At 36.3% G+C, this 20578-nt stretch overlaps 1 protein-coding gene across 2 annotated transcripts in view; it reads right to left on the reverse strand.

The window, feature by feature from the left end:
- Positions 1–348: 348 nt before the first annotated feature.
- Positions 349–20578, reverse strand: part of CUL3 (cullin 3) — a 57582-nt gene continuing 37352 nt past the window's right edge. For both annotated transcript variants that reach the window (XM_059822374.1, XM_059822373.1), the window contains 10 exons: positions 18964–19109; positions 16360–16536; positions 15116–15286; positions 13550–13657; positions 10057–10181; positions 9621–9717; positions 8448–8582; positions 3196–3382; positions 1513–1658; positions 349–830 (listed from right to left, as the gene is read on the reverse strand). In XM_059822374.1, the coding sequence (XP_059678357.1) occupies positions 699–830; positions 1513–1658; positions 3196–3382; positions 8448–8582; positions 9621–9717; positions 10057–10181; positions 13550–13657; positions 15116–15286; positions 16360–16536; positions 18964–19109 (1424 nt within the window). In that variant the 3' untranslated portion in view covers positions 349–698. The remainder of the gene's footprint in view (positions 831–1512; positions 1659–3195; positions 3383–8447; positions 8583–9620; positions 9718–10056; positions 10182–13549; positions 13658–15115; positions 15287–16359; positions 16537–18963; positions 19110–20578) is intronic.

Consider the following 20578-nt stretch of genomic DNA (forward strand, 5'->3'; position numbering starts at 1 on the left):
AAACCAGAACAAACCTAATCAATATAGAGTTTAATTTAGAAGAACTCAAAATACAGAAGGGAAAGCGAAAATTGTTACGGTCTTTTCTGAGCCCCGAGAAGTTCCCAATTCATGGTGCTGGAACAGTGAGTGCAGCTGGAAGAGTGAAACATGCTCAAGTTGTCTTCTTGGGTCTTCAAAAAATTACCAAATATTTAAATTAAACATGTCTAGTTAAAGAAACATGTGAAGCAGAGCAATATAACTGGGAATTTGCCTTACCAGTTGTGGTTTTTTTTAAACCCAACTTATACAATGCGCGAAGTGCTAAGCAACACTACAGAAACACATTTACATCAACACTGAAGATCTGGGGAAATGAAATTCCAACAATTTTATTTTTTTTAAATGAGCTGTATTTTCTAAATTTGTTTTTATTTTTCTGTTTTCATACAGTATTGAAAACAAACGCGGCACATTCACATTTTCCCGAAGAATTGTAAGGATGATCTCTACAGGGATAACGTTGAAAAGCCTGAAGCTCAATCAATTGATGTTGAAAACTCTCAAAAGGAGTAAAAGGCTTGATCTGAATGGTCTAGAACATGTATTGTAATTTAATAGAAGAGATGGTCGTCTTAATATTAATGATTTAAAAGAACTTCCCAGTTCATGCGAAGAGTATAGTCCAAGAATAAATCAAATTTTCTGAACGCATTTTATGCTACGTAAGTGTATACTTTGCGATCCTCAGGTGTTCGTGCCAAATATTCTCTCTCAATAAGTCCTTCAATACGTTTTTTAATAACAACTGGACTTGGTAAGAATCGGGCCTTCAGCTGCTGAGTTACCTAAAACATAAAATCAAAACCAATAATATAAGATCACAGGGGCAAGTAAGATCATTAAGTATCCTAAGTACCCAAAACAATCAGAAAAATATATTTAGACAGGGCTGGCTACAACCATGAAGCATAAGAAGCAGTCTGCAAACTGACAGTTTTTTCCCCCATCAGTTGCTTGCTTATTTTTTGGGTATGATTCAAAGTACTGACCCTCTACAGAGGCATGGTCACAACCTGAAAATCCTCTCAATTTCACAGCCCTAAGGGAGTTCAAGGGTAGAAAATGCGTACTACTCCCGAAGCTGTCAGAATTTAGGAGTTAAGAGCAGCAGGACTTCTTCTCTCTCAAACCTGGACCCAACAGTCAGTAACAAGATCAAAGCAGAAAATGATGTTAAGTACAGTGTTTTTTGTTGCCAACTGTTATTTCAAGGACCTTGATAAAATCATAATAGCACTAAAAGGAGGAAGGAAAATTAGATATACCCATGACTACATCCTAAACTGAAGGGTAAGGATTTAGATGTCTTCAGATAGACAGGGAGGAAAAAAAAAAAGGATGGATTAAATACAGCATCCCTCAAAAGCCGTTCAGAATCATGTTAGTGAGAGCTGTGTAACTTTCATGAATTAATAGGAAAAGCAAAAAGAATTCCCAAGCCCATATCAAAACTGTGTACAAGTATACCTCTGCTACTAGCACATTGTGTTGCATCTTCTTCCTAGATTTCATTATCCGAACTATAGCAGCTTCTATCTCATGTTTTCTGTCATCATCTACTTTCTGCCTTGTTTCTTTCCTTTCTGGATCAGATTCTCCTTGTTTGGCAGCAACTTAAAGAAAAGAAAGAGAATGTCAAGTATGTTAGCAAAATTAATTTCATTGTGTAAGTGTTAGCTTCACTATTTATTTCATCTAGACATGAAATTATGTTTTCCTGAGTTTTGACATTCTCAAACCTGTGGGTTTTGGTTTTTTTTTTTTTTTTTCGGAAAAGCAGCCACAGGAACATATTAACACTTTCTGGCATATTTTCATAGCAACTGACAAGGTAACAATCTGTTAATTATTGCTATGTTAAAATTTGAACAGTACTCAAATCCGCTTGCTTACAGGCACCAACCCCCACGCGATCCCATTAATCGCTTTAATATAGCAAATAATCCCTTAATTAAAACAGAAAAAAGACTGAAAATTTACTTCACAAACGAGTTAAATACTTTAGAAGTTCACCAGTCAGAAGTAGTCCAACTTTATCCTCTCCAACTCAATTATGCTCTTTGTACTCTGTTCTCCTCTTCTATTTATGCTTTATTTCTGCCCTTTTATTCTGCCCCCATTCACAGACATTTGTGGAGTGGAAATGAAAAAGCAGAATGCCACTAAAGCTCAAACAGTTGTCACAGAATTTACTTTAATTATGCCAAGGAAGTGCCTTGGGCCCTGATCAGAGGGTTCTCAACATCCTCATTTGGCTGCTGCGCTCCTGCTCACCAGAAAAATTCTCCAGATATAGCAAATGTGTTGACACCACAGCACTCCGCATGCGCACGAAGCCAGTCTAGCTATGGCTTATGCAGAGGGATACATGTAGTGTAATGTATGTAGGTATTACTGGGTTTTACACGCTTACATCCCTGGACACAGCGTACTGCACAGAAGCCCAACAATTTATATTACACACAACAAAGAGCATGTGAATTACCAATGTTGCACTTAAAACACTGCCAATGATGCTGTATATTTTACATAGAGATCTGTGGTCAGAAAATACTTTTAGATGTGCTAAAACTAAGAACTAATCTTCCAAAACACTCTATGAAGTGTATCCACAGCAATACTACAACTCAGAAATGATTTCCAGGGAGCTTTCTAGACAACATTACTTATGCATAACACAAACCAGCACTTTGATGAGCTAATGAAGTGGTATCATATCAATCAGCTTCTCTTATTTGTTAAACCCAAATCATTGCCCAAAAACATTATAGCTACCTCGCACTTGGAAATGGCTTTTGTATCATGGGATAAAACATCACTCAATTTCACAGCAGTACAGCAACTTACGAGGCAATTTTCCTATTTCTGAATCTATCAGTAGCATATTATAATTTTACTATTTGAATTTTATTTCTTTTTCAGAATTTCCTTTTAAGAGATAATTACAAATTTTGTAAAGTGAAAGGTTTAACTATGGACTTCCACATTTTTTCTCAGTATTTAAATTTTCATTTTGATGCAACCAATCATCAACAAAAAAGGTATTACTCTCTTCCTTTTACTTGTATGGACATCAACCCTGCAAAAGATAATTTGACATTTTAAGGCAGTTTTGGGTCTGCAAGACAGCAGAATATAAATCTCACTTACCCGTCTGAATCTTGACTCTGTGTAGTTTAGATGTGAACTGATCATTCACTGTAAATATATGACCATTTTCTATTTCTTTTGATTTAGGCTCTTTTGTAAGAACACGTTGTGTTGGTTTGCCACATGCAAGGGACTGTAGGGCTCTAACCAGTTCTCTTTCGGGGATATCTGTTTCTTGTTGAATTTCCTAAAGAAAAATATCTTTATTAGTTTACAGCTATGGCAGAAGTAAGTATCATGTTTTGCAAACAACAGCACTGATTGCTTGAAATGTCCACCTTCAAGCATGCAAAATAACACTACTATGACAGTTGTGAAGTTTGAAAGATTAGAATTCATTCAGTAGCAAAGTCTCAATATAGTCTCAATAGCAAAGTGATCCACCTGGGTCAATGCACAGACAGCAAAGTCTGTCAAGTAAATAGTCACCATGAGCTGAAAAATAGAAGAATGAATAATCAGCTGTTTTGTTTCACTGTAATTTTTGAGAAGGCTGAAAGGATTTGTTCACTGTCTCCAACATCTGCTGAAGAGTGAAACTGAACCTTCTAACTCACTCAGTGATGGAAAACATCCATGATGTTCCTGAGCATTCCTGACAACTGCGTAAATGCTTTTGCATTCAGCAGCACTGTCGAAAATTAAAGATCTTTACAAATGGAAGCAAACAAGGTCTAGTTTCACCGTAACATAGAAATACTCTAGATTAATTACACCTCCTTTCTGAATAACCTGAAACAATTTATTTACAGCCCAGAAGCCCTTGGCTAGGACTTCTCCAGGTGAAATAAAAAAAGAATGTTTGTAAAAACACATATATAAGAATACTGACAGAGGTGCAACAAGTTAAGAGTTCAGCTGAGAGCCGTATGTTAGGTAAGTCACCAGTGATCACGAGTCAGTAAGCAAATTATACTGGATGCAGAATGATGTCTTAACATGCTCTAGGAGTAGGCCAACTACTACTGCTTCCTCAAACCTAACTTGTTTACTGAGCTCCCATTCATTAGAAGTTCATTTTAACCTTATCTTTATTTTCTTCCTTTTTCTAGTTTGAGGAAACTGTAGACATCTCTGATTTCACCTTCCCACTCAGACTCTTGAGGGACCTCTAGCAGCTAAAGATTAAACTACCAAATAGAAAAAATAAATCTCACAGACACGCAACTGTCCACAAAAGCTGTCACCTTCCCAGCTTCCCCACTGCCAGTTCCAAGAGCAGTATCAAGCTCTTCCACTGTCCCCATAAATCCCTGATGCTCATGGCACACAAGTCAAACTGATGACCTTCAGGCTAAAAGCAGCAGTAACAACTCTCAGTGATCAAAACGTTAAGATCTATAAAAAAACTATAAAGACCTTGTTAAAAATTCTTTAAACAGTGACCAGAAAAGTCAGACTTCAGAGTACAACTAAGCTCTATTAAATGATGTTATTTCTTGAGTGTACCCAAGTTTTTTAAATCAAGCCAGGAAAAAATGCCACTTTTCTGTGGTCATCCACCACTGACAACATGCAATAAAAAGAATTTGGATGTACTGGCCTCTACTTGGACTATCATTAATTACAGTGCATCTCATATACATCTCACTACCAGGTCTCTGTGATGCCAAGGCTCAGACAGAATATGCCTTACTCTTCATCTATAGACCCAACATTACATGTACAATGTTGACTTTATGTGAAATCATGTGAAATTGTGTTTTTGACATGAGTTCAAATTCATTTGCATGAGGTAAATTAAAAAAAATAATAAGTAAGTCTAAAATAAAAAAAAAAATCAGAATTTGATACCTATTGCTTAAGAATTTTATACCTATTGCTTATGGATGATTGGGAAACAATAAAACGTTCTTAAACTTAAGACTATTCTTAGCATAATGCATTCGGAAATATTCACAGTATTTGAAATAAGTGACATGTATCCACATATTCTAACTATTTGCTAGTATCAAAATGCGCCTTCCCAAGCAGCTCACAGAAAGTTACTATTTCTTCATTTGTTGCTTTATTTAAAAAGCAATTGTCACCTTCACACATTTTGTCCAGATCTAGCACAGAGTGGTATTAAAAAAACACCTAAACGCTATAATCCTTTACATGGCCACAAACAAAAAGTCTTACTGAAATGGATTGATCAGCATAAATTTAACAAACCAGAGGAAGTTGACACTTAGATTTTAGGACTTAGGCAAATGTAAAGCCTTGAGGCTACAAACCAAATCCAGCTTATTAATGTTGTAATGCCTGTCACATGCAGGCTCCCAAACTTTGATTTTTTGATCAACACCTGAAATTAATCCTTTCAAAACTAAATCACTTCTACAAGGAAATATATTTACTCTGCTTTTGATGAAAGTGAAACAAATAGCTGAAATGAAATTGGAGGGGTTTTTGATGCTAAACATCCTTATACTAACTACTATGTATTTCTGTGTTCATTTTACTTCGCTCTGTAGCATTCCAATTCAGCCACTAATGTATGCAAACCATTTGGGTTTCAGAATTTACAAGCTAGCATTAAAATAAGAACCACAGAAAGAATTGCACTGCAATATGTTGCCTCAGAAGGCAAAAACTTCAAGTTGGATAAAAAAAGTGTAGCTATGAATGTAAATGGGGATAACAGATGTTCCTGTGCTCTCTTTTTCCTTCAGTCTGTAGGATATAATTTTTTTAAAACATATTTTTATATAGACATTTGACGTAACAGTGAAAAATGTATACGTTTTTTCCCCATCTCCAGAAATGCCTTATTTTAAAGACCACACTAGACTGATGTACAAGAGCAGTACCGATGACACAATCTTAGTTCTAAAAATATTACCAGGTGAGCTCTATCTGGAGGCTACAAAAGAGATGATTCTAGGCATGGAACTGCCTCTGTCCCATTCTACACAAGAAAAGAGTTTGTTAGAAGGAAAATGTGCAGAAGGTAATTAATTAGAAGGAAAAACCATTATGTCATTTTGTTGAAATGACAAAAAAAAAATAATTTTATTTTTATTTACAGACTTCAACTTGTACATCTTCCAAAGCACAGATCAGCAAAAGAGAAAACAGATAAGCCAGGTTTAAGTTCTAATCTCTCATTTTTGTGGAACTATTCAACAACTTTACTGCTACTACAGTTGCATTTGTATTTCTTGTTTGTTAAAGCTAAAGAAACCAAGATTTTCCCCTTATTTTTGATGTCATCATTAAAAAATACTGCATTTCACCTTCTAAAATACTGAGATGTACTGTAAACTAACAGAAAAATATGTTGAGTATTAGATGAGACTTGATTAGAAGAAATGGAATTCTTTGAAAAAGTTAGCATTCTTTGAAGGCTTACATGAAGATCCTTCCTCTTAGATTCAAGTAGCATTAACCTAGACCCATATGGCCTCCAGTTCTTTTGCATATATAAATAAAGCATTGCTGTATAGGAATACAATATATTAATACATTTTTGTGAAGGAATTTTGCTATGCAATAATCCTTTAAGTTTCTGTAGCATCTTATGCATAATTTTTGCATCGTCGTTATCCCATTTTTCTCTCAATCGCATGGCTTAATGGCTATTAGGATTATTGTGAGGACCTTGTCAAGTTTGCAATTAATAATCACACTGAATGCAGAACAAAACAGCAAAGACTGTTCAGCTGTGAAGGCAACTTTAAATTAATCTTTTCAGCTGTGAATCTGCAGAAACACTTGTGTATCAGTTTTATGCTTATACAAGCACACACCACAAGTCACCTCTCGTGCTATGTTGCAGTAAAAGCACTAATTTGATATGACATAGAAATAACAGTTGCCCAGCACTCAGCAATTAGTCACAATGTTCAATAATCAATGAACAAAGATAAAATTCATTCTTCTCTTAAGTTTTCATAAGCTTTCCTGGCTGGAGTTAAAGACAACTCCCACACACTTCACCAAAGAAACCAAACAAAACAAATATGCCTTCTTAATGTTTTAGTTACAGTGGGACACAACGTAAGAGTTTAAGAACTCCCAAACCAGAAATAAACAAAACATACACAACTTAAAAGCACAGGGACATACTTCTCTATCGTCTGGTCTTAGTAAAATAAACTATAATTTAGAGCAAGTGTTAAATATTGTATTTTTCACTGCTGTACCAAGTATTATTTATTTATATATGGGTGAGGCTCTACTACTCATGAAACTTACAATTTTGTGGAATGCGGTAGCCATCAGCCCAGTTTCAACACCAACTTTAAGAAAAAATAAGCTGTTAAGTCCCCCTCTTCCCCCCACCAGGTATTCTGCAGAGGAAGTACTACTAGCTGTAATGCTCCTGCAATAGATTTCACAACACACAGGACTTTCTGTGCTCTAAAACAATCTTTTTTTGAACTATGAGTAGTTTATTAAGAGCCTCTTATCAAACCCTGCCTTCCTTAATCCCAACTGAGACAGTTTCAAAGAAACATTCTTTATTAACAGGCTAGAAGTATGCTAAATAAGCTGAAAACAAAATCCAAACAAAAAGGCAAATGATTACTGTGCATAGCACAGTCAAAAGTAGATGAGAAAACCTGGAAATCCACTCCATTTCAAACTGCACCCATACTGTTTTTCAAGGCTGCTAGTGCTCTCTCAGACAGAAGATAGTGTCTAAAACGAAACTACTAATTGACATTAACAATACAATGCTCAAACCTCATAGCACAGGATCCTCCTCCACTCCCAAAGTTGTCTTCATCATCCTCTATCAGCTGATCACTTCAACCTTTCCTAGAAATGCCCCTCTAAGTCCCCTTGTTAAGAATCTATCTGGACCTTCTTCATTGTCCTTTCTGTCTCACCAGCTCAGAGAAGGGATGAAAGTTCTTTGATTCATCCCACAGCTCACTCCAGCCTGCCAATTTAAGCACTTCAGTGTTTATGAAGCCAGGATACAAACCCTTCTCCACCCTTTGGCCTCTAAATCCAGTTTCTCAAAAATAAAATGAGCAAATGGAGCCACCTGCTGCATTCCAACTTCAGCTTTTCTATAGCTCTATGGCCTAGGAATAACCACACTCACAACTCTCTTCAAAATTTCTGAAAACTTTTGTTCCCAAATAATTTCCTCCCCCTTCTCCAGTGCATTGCTAATGATCTGCTTCCTGTATTTATTGGCCTGATCCACACTCAAATAGAATGAGAGGCACCCGATCTTCAAAGGTCTATTCAAGACTATAAGAGAGTGCCTAAAACAGTTATTTAAAATCAGGTGAGAAAACCACAATGCTTACCTCAAATGTATATTTTTCTCTGTTGTTAAAGAGCATTAATATAGTCATCTGGAAAGTGGAGACTTGCAATATATGCTTCCGCGTATTTGAGCCAGTTACTTGGGCACCTCCTACGCCAACCTCTGAGCCATCTTCCTATTTTAAAATTACAAAACTACTATTAGATTATTTTCCACTGCAAAATATTTTTACCTTGGTAAGATGAAAGTTATATGATGAAATAATTGTCTAGGAGATCAGTCTAGACAAGTGATAGAGTAGCATATGCCTGGTGGCATGAACAGAGTGTCTCTCCAGTAGCTGTCTTAGAATCACGGGGTGACTGAGGTTGGGGGCACCTCTAAGTCCCACAGTCCAGCCACCACTCAAAGCCAGGCCACCTAGAGCAGAATGCTCAGGGCTGTGTCCAGTCAAATACTCAGCATCTCCAAGGATGGAGACTCCACCACCTCTCAGGCCCCTGTTCCACTACTTGCCTATCCTCCAGTTTTCTTCCTCTTATATTTAAAGTTATCAAAATATTTATCCTACAGTAATACAATTTTAACATCCTCACATTATTAATACTTTGTGTTATAAAAATTTTGGTTTCATTTTGCATAGCATAGAAGGCTATGTTCCAAAACATCATGCCATTACTACCTCTAGCTTAGCATTTTACAACTGGTCTAAATCACTAGCAAATTATTTTATTGTATACATAAACACCGTACTTCTATAAACTCTACAAAGATTCTCATGTTTGAAAAAATGTTGTCTACGTTGCTAGCACTCTGCATATGAAAAGCAGGCTGAACTTGGCTTAACAACACTTTTTCACATTAACAAAAACTACTCTAAAAAGAAAGAAGTTTCATTTCACTTTTGACTGATCTGCAGTCAAAAAAACCCAAAACACTCAAACCATTGAGGTCCCTTCAAGATCAAAATTACTATTTTTCTATGAGGTAACAAAGAGATAACGATGAGCAATGCATTCAAATTAGATTTAGAGGTGAAAAAAAAGTCAAAACTCCTACAAAGGAATAATCAGACTATAAAGCCGATGGAAGGCATCTTATTCTTGTATTATCAATGGGTAAGCTTTTATTTTACAAAAATCTGAAGTTATTATAAATGTGCATTTGCTTATTTTTAAAAAAATACAGTATTTTCACAATCTTGATACTTTACCTTTTTAACAGGCCCGTAGAAAGTGGCATTGAGATCTGCAGAACCCATATGATGCTGGAGTGTCAGCTGTCGCCCACTATGTTTGGCTAAATAAAATCTGTAACATAATTGAATTAAAAACTTAATACAGTTCACATTTTGTATCTAAGAGGAAATTGCTTTAAACAGTTACATAGACTTTTCACAGCTGTTAAAGACACTGAGAAATTTGTAACTTTTGCTTTTCCAAAACATTAACTCTCGTTAGAATTCTAATTTAAAGCTCCCAAAAACTCAAGCCTCATAATATGATGATTGCATTCTCTAATTTTCACATGAACTGAAGAAGAGCAGTATGCTAGCATGTCTTTAACTCTAATGGTAAACCCTATCTGTAAGTTAAGTTTAGAAAGTTTCTTCTTAAAACCTCTACCTAAAAATCTGTTTTAATACGTACCTTCTAAATATTTCAAAAGCATGTCTGGGAGCTGGAGGAATGTTGCACTTTGGTGTGGCTGACTGAGTAGGCCAGTAACCTGTTGTGAGGACCCGCACTGTAAGATCAACACCACCTAATGAGACCTAAGGACAATTGGAAGAAAACATCCACTATTTTAAAACAGGATCGTGTTTCACCATTTTTCTGTATTAGTGTAGAATGCATAGAATTTTCACAGACTAAGAAAAAAATTAGACACATATCTATAAACATTATTTTTACAAAGCTAGATAAATGAATTGATCACTATCAGAGTAAATGGTACAGCAAAAATCCTCCACATTATTCCCCTGCGGCATTTAAGAGTGTACAGAATTTAACAAAATAAATCCTTAACCAAGAATGAAATGTCTGTGATCATAAACAGAACTTGTAATACATGTAACAATTCTTTCTCAACAGGTTTTTGATGACAAACAGTAAAACCAGGTTGATAAACATATCAGTTATAAAATAACTGTTTATAAGTTTACTCTCTGGAAGCAGAGAGTAAATACTGAATATCTTATGTTAAACCATAGGGAGCCTTTCCTGCAATTTACTTCTGGACTGCAATGTAAACAGTTACTCACTTTTACACACACAATCTAGCCACTTTCCCTAAAGACAACCATTACCATAAATAGTCATCGCTTGCTAGGAAACATTCTACAACTGAAGTGCTGATCTATAAAGTAGTTGTGTTAGTAGACGATAAACACCTGGCTACCAGTGAGACATAATTCTCACTAGGTATCTCAACTGAGCTGAATATTACTAAACTTAAAACTGACTACTTTCAGCTCCAGGAGGTATAACTAATACCTTCAAAGAACACACATTATGGACAAGAAAAAACAAAGCGTACTACACCCAACTTGTTATAAACCTACTACATAAAAATAGAGCACATGATATTTTAGAAGGTCAAAAACTGTCATATGAACTCAGAAATGCCTACTATTAAGTAGCAGCGCAGCATTTCCAGGCACTACGGAAGAGTTTTTGTATTGTGTGTGTTGAATGCCTTTGTGCCTTCTACCTAGGGAACTTCTGAAAAATCTATACAGACTGGTGACAGGCTACTCGGAGAAATCCCGTTGACTGAATTTCATTACTGTTCAAGAGGAACCATTTGCAAAAGTATTTAAAGACCCATATAAAGGTTGTTCTGTAGCCAACAGTAGTGCCATGCTTCTAATTTCGTATCACCAATGTCATGAGGCTCACAAGAGAAATTAAAACAGCCATTTAGACACAGAAAACTAGTTAATCTGTGAATCACCTAAAAAAAAAAAGCTTCAACAGTTTTCTCCCTCCAGCCAAAATGTAGGGAAAGGCCATCACTGCAGACAGAAAGATACAGAAAATACCTTTGTCTGGAACTGAACCTTCTTAGTTGAGATGGCAACAGTTTCCTGATTTTTTTTTTTTGGTCTTAGCCAGACCAGAACACAGCATTAATTTAGAATGCTGTCATACATTATGTCATTATACATTATACAGAGCACTAAGAAGTTTGTGACTTGAAAAAGTTTTGGAAGCACTTTATTTTACAAGATGTCTTTTCAGCATAAAAGTGGTATGAACTCATGGAAAGTGCCCTGAAGTGATCTAATCTTTACAAAACTCCAACAAACTGAAGTTTCAGGATCATAGTTGTAGTAATTAGCATGGACTTTCCCTAGTGCTGAGCTTTCCACTTACTGATAGCAAACCAATAATCATCTACGCAGTCCTTGGCACTACCTGTATCTCAGGATATAGGATCTAGCAGGAGACTTTGCAGGTAGGATTATTTAGAGAAGAACAGATGCCTGCCTCCTCTAAGAGGCACCATACATATTCAAGGTACACAAATTGTTTAAAAAGGAGTAGAATGGACTATTTCACATAAAACACAGTATCACCAGCAAGTTAACAGTAACATAAAAACCCAAAAATCTTCCTGTTTGTATTTCTTCTCAAATATTACTGACACTAATAGAAATACATATGCTTCCATCATAAATAAGTACTCTAGAAATTTCATTAAAAGGCCATTAGACTGACCAAAAGGCAATCATCAGGCGAACTGCTGGTTCCTTGCCAAGAAAAAGATGAAGTTTCAAATAAGACCTAGCAGAATATCTGTTAACATTTTAAATTCATTTTATTTGCTGTACATAGCTAAAAAGAAGACAGAGACATCATTTAACTCACTTAATGTGAAACTGTCACGTAAAGTACATGAATCTTTAACACAAAAAAAGTCCAAGTCCCGCATGCTACCTAAAAAATGGGAATGCTCTAACAAATTGTTCTTGAAATTAATATTCCAAGCATTCTAGAAAGAAAACATGATTAGCCTCTAAAGAAGAAAAGCAGTAGTAAAACTGCCTGTCCATAAACACCTTTATATTTATTGGTATGTGCCTCTACAACATTTTCTGAAAACACTTTGAGAACATCCCGTTCTTTCATTCATGATGATTCACAGTATGCTGATGAAGAAGATTTCAGCTGACTGCTTCAAGACAGCAAAGATTTCACACCACCCTGCACAACCAGGGACATCAGACAGAACATGAACATATTCCTGGCATTCACATTTCTGAAACTGATTCAAACATGCTTGATATACTGACTTACTTACCAGCAGACAGGGAACTACTTGGCTGTTTATTATATATTATTAATTGCTACTGAGTATCAGTATAGGAAAAAAAATGTTTAGAGCAAGTAAACTGATACCTCAAAATAGAAGCGAACTCTCCATTATGCAATATTCTAGAAGGTGTACAACAAGGTGTAATGCTTCTTGATTGAATAATTAAGTCCATATTTGGCAATTTGAATAAAATGGTACTTCTGCTTTTAATAAATGCATTAACTGCATCAAGAAAGTTAAATACGAGATGGTGTTTGTCGAATACCTGCAGCATGCAGTATTTTTCTTGCTGCTAGCATAAAAGACGGGTCGCACCGAAGATTACCTTTAAATAATGAGAAAGGGAAGACTGTGCTGGTGACACGGCGTTTCTGGAACGCAGATGGCAGCGGGCAGCCGGCCCCAGGAGCGCGGGCACAGCTGGGCGGGCACAGCTGGGCGGGCGCCGCCCGCCCCCTGCCGGCCGCGAGCGGGAGGAGCCGCTCAGCTGCGCTGGGCTGGGCAGCGGGCCCGCACCCGGGCGCCTGCTGCAGAGCCCTCTCGGAAGAACGCGGGTACAGTGGAAGTTGAAACAGGATTTTATGGAATGAAATTGGCACTGCTCAAGCTGCGGACCAGGCTTCGAACTGACTTTTGTATTTCGGGACATACTAACAAAGTTTGTAAGGTGGAAACACGGTAAAAGAAACATAGTTTGAGGATGTGAACAAAATCGTTCTTTCCGCAGGCGTATACTAACAAACTAAAACCCACAAGCCTTGATAAAGGTCTAGGGTTTGTACTTAAGTGAAACGACGGCCACACAGACACCCGCACTCTTACCCCGGTTGCCTGAAGATGTTGCCTGAACTCATCCATCGTCGTGTTTGAGATGCTCATGTCCCTGAACATTCCTTCCAGTTTAGATGTGAACTGACACCCACATTCAGTCTAAAATACACAAAATAACTTGTTGTGCCAGCACTATGAAAACAGAGCTTCTGAGATGTGAAACGCAACGCTAAGAGTTAGTTTATAAATACCAAAAAATTACATATCTGTACATTTGGTTACTGGGATTCCCATTTGCATTACCTTCAGAACATAAGACTATCATTTTTCGTATAAGGATCTAACCCTACACATACCACAACTTGCTTCCCTTCTCTTTTCTCCATTATTGTATTTCTGGTTTCTTTTTAGCTTCCTAGCTCATCTTAAAAAAAAAAAAAAACACCTCTGAAAGCTTCTCAGACCAAGGCATACACTTTCACCTGCTTTTTAGCATGATACTGTAAAGGGAAATAAAAATCTTTATTTCTATCAGAAAAAAACCTGTTGTCCTGAGTGTATAATTTTGAAGGCATACTGCGGATTACGAAGTGAGATTACTAGACCTTTTGAGAATCAGGGACATATGCATATATAGATTCATGTGCACAAACACATGCATTTCAGTTGACATACAGGACTTTGTGCCTATTTCTAACACATACTTTGACATACATGGTTAAAGGCAAGCACATTAGCTTCAGCATCCTAATCATTGGGCAAATCCGTAAGAAAAGAGGGCAGTTCCAATCCACTGATTCATCTTGCAAATGTATGCCCTGGGCCTTCTAAATCACCAGGCTAGAAGAGGTGGAGAGGTAGTTGGGAAGGAATTAACACTAATAATTTGGAATTAATACTGGTAATTTGATGCAAACAGGCTTTGCTCACTGATAGAATATGATGGTCAAAAATGAGAATCAGTAAAGTTTGATTTTAGGATCAAATCAGTTGGGTTCAGATGTTCCCTAGCCATTTATCATGCCACTTAGGAAAAAGCTGCATTAGAACTTGCTTCAAGGACTGTTCACCTTTGGGCTTTACTTTCTTCTCCACCTCTGGGCCTACTTAATCAGTAAATTGAACCAACTAAGGAAAACGTGTTTCCAGACACTGATATGAACATTTTTTTTTTTTAGTCTATCTCAAACTGCTTAATCAAAAAGGAATTGAGCATTATCACCAGTCTGCAGATGGAGGCAACTAAAAAAAAAACCCAACGCATGCAATTAAAAAGTCTACTGTGGGTAACAGAAAATCTAGGATAAAACACAGTCTTGTCTTCAAATCCAGTCACTAGATAACAGGAGTTGTCCTCACATTTGGAAAGTCTTAACAAATTCTGAAAAAAATTACTTTTGTTTTCTAGATTGTGCTCCCATCACAGGTGCTTTCCAGTATTTCCTTCCTTTTATTTCCACAAAATTATTCAGAAAAGCCTTTCATATTTTCTGTTGGAGCTTTAAAATCAAATCTGTATTTAACAGCAATCAAGATGTATGTTATCTATATATCCCTTATGTAAAAACAAAAGAAATTGTATTTATGAAAAAATGAAATATGCAGATACTGTCTTACCTTTAATTTAGATATCATATTTTTCTCAGAGTCATCTGAAACACTCTTGTTTGTGAGAAGTCTCCTTGCCAAGTGCTGCTTGTAATAGCGTTCAAAAACATCTTTCTCTTGCATAAACCTAAATAAAACCATTGCCTTATCCAATATGGTTTCTACTTCTTGCTCTGTTAGCTGTAAAAGAAATAATTTGCTGCTTTTAGCCTTCCAGTAGGAGTGCCTTATACAACCTAAATACTTAAAGTAATTCACAGCAAGCATATGGTCTAACAGAAGCCTAATAAAGAAGCCAGCAAAACTGGTCCAACACATGAACGATAGAGCTGGAAGAACAGCGCACAAACTCAACAGAGCGGAGAAAGAAACATATCTAAAATGGAGGGAAAAGCAATTGTGAGGGAGAAGGGAGACAATGGATAGGTAGAATGCCTGGCAAATGTAGTAGAAGTTCTTGGATAAGTATTTTTAAAAAAGCACAGATGGAAGCCCATATTAGGAATATGAAGAGTTAGCTTGGAATGAAAGCTTTTAAATGCTAAGACTCCTTTTGCAAAGCCTGTCTAGTGCCACAACAAATAAAATGATTATTTATTTTATAAATAAATAGAATTTGCTATTTGATTCCTACAGCATAAGATGCATGCAATAATATTCAGCTTTATTCAGAGCCACTGAAGCCTCAGCTGAACCATCCTATCCAGTTCTGTGTGCTGTACCTCAAAAAATTTCATGAAAGAAGCTATGAGGTAAGACTGAAGGAAACAGCTGTACTTAAGCTAGAAGAGACAGATGTGGTAATAGTCCTACGTTATGTAAAAGCAGTAAAAAGAAGCAAACTGCTTCCCCTACCCAAGTGACTTAACATTCAAGAAATTATTAGATATTGAGAATAACTGCCAAACTATAAAGACATTTAAGGAACTGATATTTAACGTTTCGAAGGAAGGGAGCTGCAGAATCTACGACAATCTTTTTTTTTTTTTTTGACGGGGTATCTGCCAGAAGTAATCCAGGTATACTGCTTCAGAGATGGGGGACAAGCCACACAACATCTTGAGATGTCCTTGTGCCTTATATTTCTGTAAGTTTAGATCTAAAGTGTTATGAGCTCAGATGTATTACATATACTTTTTTTAAGGCAGTATTGCCATTTATCTTAATATAAAAATCATCCTTAGAGAAGTAGCTTAGTTTAATCTGATCTAAGTTAACAAAGAGAATGATCTTTTAACTTAATTTATACTTACTCCCTTGACTCCTTTTTTCAGCTTATCATCAATAAATAATGAGAGGTACTCTGGAGACCTAGAGTTGAGGTTGAGGAAGTACTCAAAGTCACCCGCAATAGTCTGTTTGAAGAGTCGATCATTATTGAAAGATTCTTGAAGAAAGCGGTCAAACCTACTCTTCAAATCCAGTAAACCCTTTAAAAAAAGCACAAACATTTTCATCGATTTGAAGTTGCAAGCTGTAAAACAGTAATAACAGACGAAGTTGTAGTGAAGACCACATCTACAGTCAGAGATTCTGCAAAACTTTCTATGTTTGGCATTGTTAGAAAGTATCTGAAATTTCATTTCCATTTTTAAATACCTAAAAACCATTAGATTCTTGACATAATTTTTAGGGTTTGCACCATCTTCACCCAGGATTAAAACAACTGGGTGCAGAAGGGGGAAGTATCTTAAAAATCACCTGAGCACCCTAAGTATAGATGATACACACAGGATTTAGACATAACTACCACAGCATTCAAGGGAGGGGGGAAAGAAAATTTCAGTCTAGAGTTAATTTTATCATGGATAACCACTACCCACAAACTGTTCAGGGTTAAATTATCTTAAAATCCTCAGTTTCTTAAGAAATTATTTATATGTGGTTACGCAAAGAAGCCATTCAAGAATTACTCAAGGAAGTAGTAATGTTTCTTAGGAACTCACCATCTCACTTAAAAGGAATGGTCTTTAGACAGGCTAATTAATTCGTATTAGAAATTTTAAATTCAAAGTAAATCCCACTATCTCTCTGTTTACCAAGGTTAGCTTATGCCTCCTCTCCAGGAGTACACCATCTGAACAACCTGGTGTTAAACAGGAGAAACTGTTAGTACCTTAAATTACAACAGCATTTCAACATCCCTTCAAATTATTATAAGAAGTTTTAAGTCTAATCCCCTGGCAATGCTTTTGCAATCATCTCACCAATTATGCTCAGGGTTTGGTGATCTCATGTTGCAGAAGCAGTGCTGGACTATGAAGTTTTTTTCTTGATGGTATAATGTAGCTTCCTTGTCTGTCTTCTTACTGCTATTTAAGTCCTTGAAAGATTCAGATGAACATGGCTGAGATGAAAAGAGTGAGGTGGTTTCTCAATTCACAGGCATTTTTCTCTTCTTCCATTGTGTCAATGGAAGTGGAGGATAAACCTGTTTCAGGGTTTAGCGGTAATCAAATATCAATCCCTTCCCTAGGACATCTTCATGAGGTGGCTGGGGTACATACTAATGGGCTGAGGATGAGCTCTGCCAAAGCACATGCAGTATGGCTGTAAGTCTTCTTCGGCTTCATTATGCTATTCGCCTTCGTAGCATGCAACATCAATAGCATCTTTATAATTAAGTTTTTAACTCTCAGTTAAATTTTTTATGACACCCCTTTGGGTCCACCAGGATTTAAAAGGAGTGAAAATTACTTCCAAGTACTTCAGACACTTATTTTCCACCTCACTTGCCTTTTTTTTTTTTAAATCATACCACCACAGGAAACCTAACAGTCCTTAATCATTAAACCTAATAAATTTCAAAGGGCATTCTCTCTTCTTTTTAACAATGCTTGGAGAGGTGATTCTTGTCCAAGCTTGGTAAGAAGTTTGCTTCAGCACTGCCAGAAAATCAATAATCCAATCAAAAAATGTGTTTATACTCAAATGGCTTCTTATAATAGTAACCAGTTCTAGCAAAGTTATTGATTTCAAACAAAACAGCAGAGATGATAATAGACATACAGCATTAAATGTTTCTCATAAAGACCAGACACAAGGACTTCAACTACACAATTAAAAAAACCCATAACAACATTTAATGAAAACACATTTTCACATTAAGTATAAAACATCTTCCAGCTATAAAAACATTTGCTTAAAGTTCAATGAACTCTAAATTCTTTATGGGCGAATTTAAAACTGTCTTCCTCAGAGACAATGGGAGAGAAAAGATGACAAATGCTCCTGAAGCATATTTTGTGATCTTGATAAATTAATGGTACACATCACTTCTTAGTGAGAGATGGAGAACAAGAAAGAACACTTGTGTTTTCTAACATGCAGAAGTGTTCTGTTTCTGAGGGAGACAGAGAATGAAGCAAGTAATTTGTTACGATTTATAAACACATTCACCTCTCAGTCACAGTTAATCTTGCCATGAAATACTGTCATGTGATTTTTGTCTCAATAAACACTGATAGCTAACATTACATAAAATTAAACAAAACAGACTCTATAAAGCTATTTGCCAGCAGACATACAACTCACTTTGCAGGCAAATATCATTTAGGATAATCCAAAAAGTTCCCAGCAGTTATATAATTAGCCTGAATAAGTTGTTTAATAAAAGCAGCTACGAAAAGCACAAAAACCGAGCATGTACTTTCCAAGCACCTTACGTAAAAGAAGAGTTCTAAATATGTCAGAAAATTTAGAAACTGTACATTTTAAACAAAATTATAAAGGTAGCTTGTTAATAATAATCCCTTCTGAATCAATATTAAGGTTTACCTTATCAATCATGTAGTTAACTGCTACTCTGGTGAATGTGGGAAAGATGGAAGAAAAGAAAGTTAAAATATTTTAACTACCTGAATGTAGTCAACTGGATTCTTTCCTTCTCCCTCTTCAGAAACTAGGGCTTTGCCTTGCTCTCTCAGGTATGAGCTCATGCACTCGCACATCGTCTTCAGACCATTTGGCACACGGCTAAACAACTTGTACATGCAAGCAAGGTCTGGAAACAAGAATGAGGTATTATGCAGGACACCCTCTGTCTGTTATACTTCTGTTAATTCATTCATTTCATAGCAAAAGACAACAGTAAAAGTTCAGCCACTTGAGCCACAAAAAGCATCCTGTAACAGCTCAGGCACTGGAATCTTCTGATGTCCCCTTTTTCTCCACCCCTGACAACATGCTGACCGCAGCCACAAAATTAAAAACAAAGGTTGTATTCAATTATTCTAGGTTGTCTATAGCGTAGAAGCTGCTATTGGTGATCCCCAGGCCAGCAAAAGTTGATGCCTGCACTAAAGGATAGTGCACTTAAAGCTTCAGTAAGATTATGTTTTCCAGTGATATTTAAGAACGTAGCTTCCAAGATCATCATCCCAAAAATCAAATACTGTATTAAAAGTTCTAAGAAAAATCTAAGCTAAAGCAAATAGGACAACACTAATGAGATGCTTGTTTCTGTATTAAAAGCAGAAACTGGTAAAAATTGGAGTTTAATTCATTTTTGTCTTAAAGTCAGTCATATAATTTTACACTACTTAGTTTCATCATCCATCTAAAATCATGACAAGTGGCTTAGCTTAAACATGGCTTTCCAAAAGTGCAATCCATCCTTGTACGTTTATGTGAAATCTTATCTTCACAATGCAGCAACCATTTCCTCTCTAGCATTTAACTAAATCAAACCAAGGCATATGAAAGTTAAACTAATTCCTGTATCTCATGAATACCCTTCAATATCGTTGTACCCTCAGCCTAAAGGCTATCTTAACTGGATATTAACAAAAAAAGGTTAAGTATAGTATCATCACTTTCCTTTTCAATACAGTAACTCTCTTTTCTTACAGCTAAGAAATTTGCTAACTTTGTCACTGACAATCACCTAGTAATTGTGAAGCTGCTTAAATGAACAAAGGCCATTAATCTAAGCAGCATGTTCCCCATTCTCATGGCTTAGCATGAGCACCGATTTCTAAATATAGATACTGCAATCACTCTCTTCATTATGCTGCTGTAGAAACTTATGTTCTACCTCTTTCCATAGAATAACTTTCATTCAGTCATTCTGTCCCACATTAACCTCTATCAGGGTAAACCAAATCAAGCCAAGCCCTTCTTTTTCAACCACTTATGTAAGCTGCTTCTTATCCTTTAAAAACAGCCAACTTTTTTTCTGCAACAAAGCCCTCTCCCCAAGAATTGGTCCTGCAATACTTCTATTAAATAAGTAACTTATACTAGCACTTTCTAAGTAACTGCCTGTGGGCCAAAAAACTTCGATGCATTTTGACAGCTAAATACTACAGGAATTACAGTAATAAAATGGCTCATGGAAAACAGGTAACAAAGACCACTACAGTAGATTTGGACTTTTCTTAAGAGATATTTGGCTTACCAAAAAAGTACCTGTATCTGGTACTAAATAGAAACAAGTTATACATATGGGCTCCGTTTTAAAAGACCTCTGAA

Source organism: Gavia stellata, chromosome 11 (assembly GCF_030936135.1).
Source record: "Gavia stellata isolate bGavSte3 chromosome 11, bGavSte3.hap2, whole genome shotgun sequence".
NCBI classification, from domain to species: domain Eukaryota; kingdom Metazoa; phylum Chordata; class Aves; order Gaviiformes; family Gaviidae; genus Gavia; species Gavia stellata.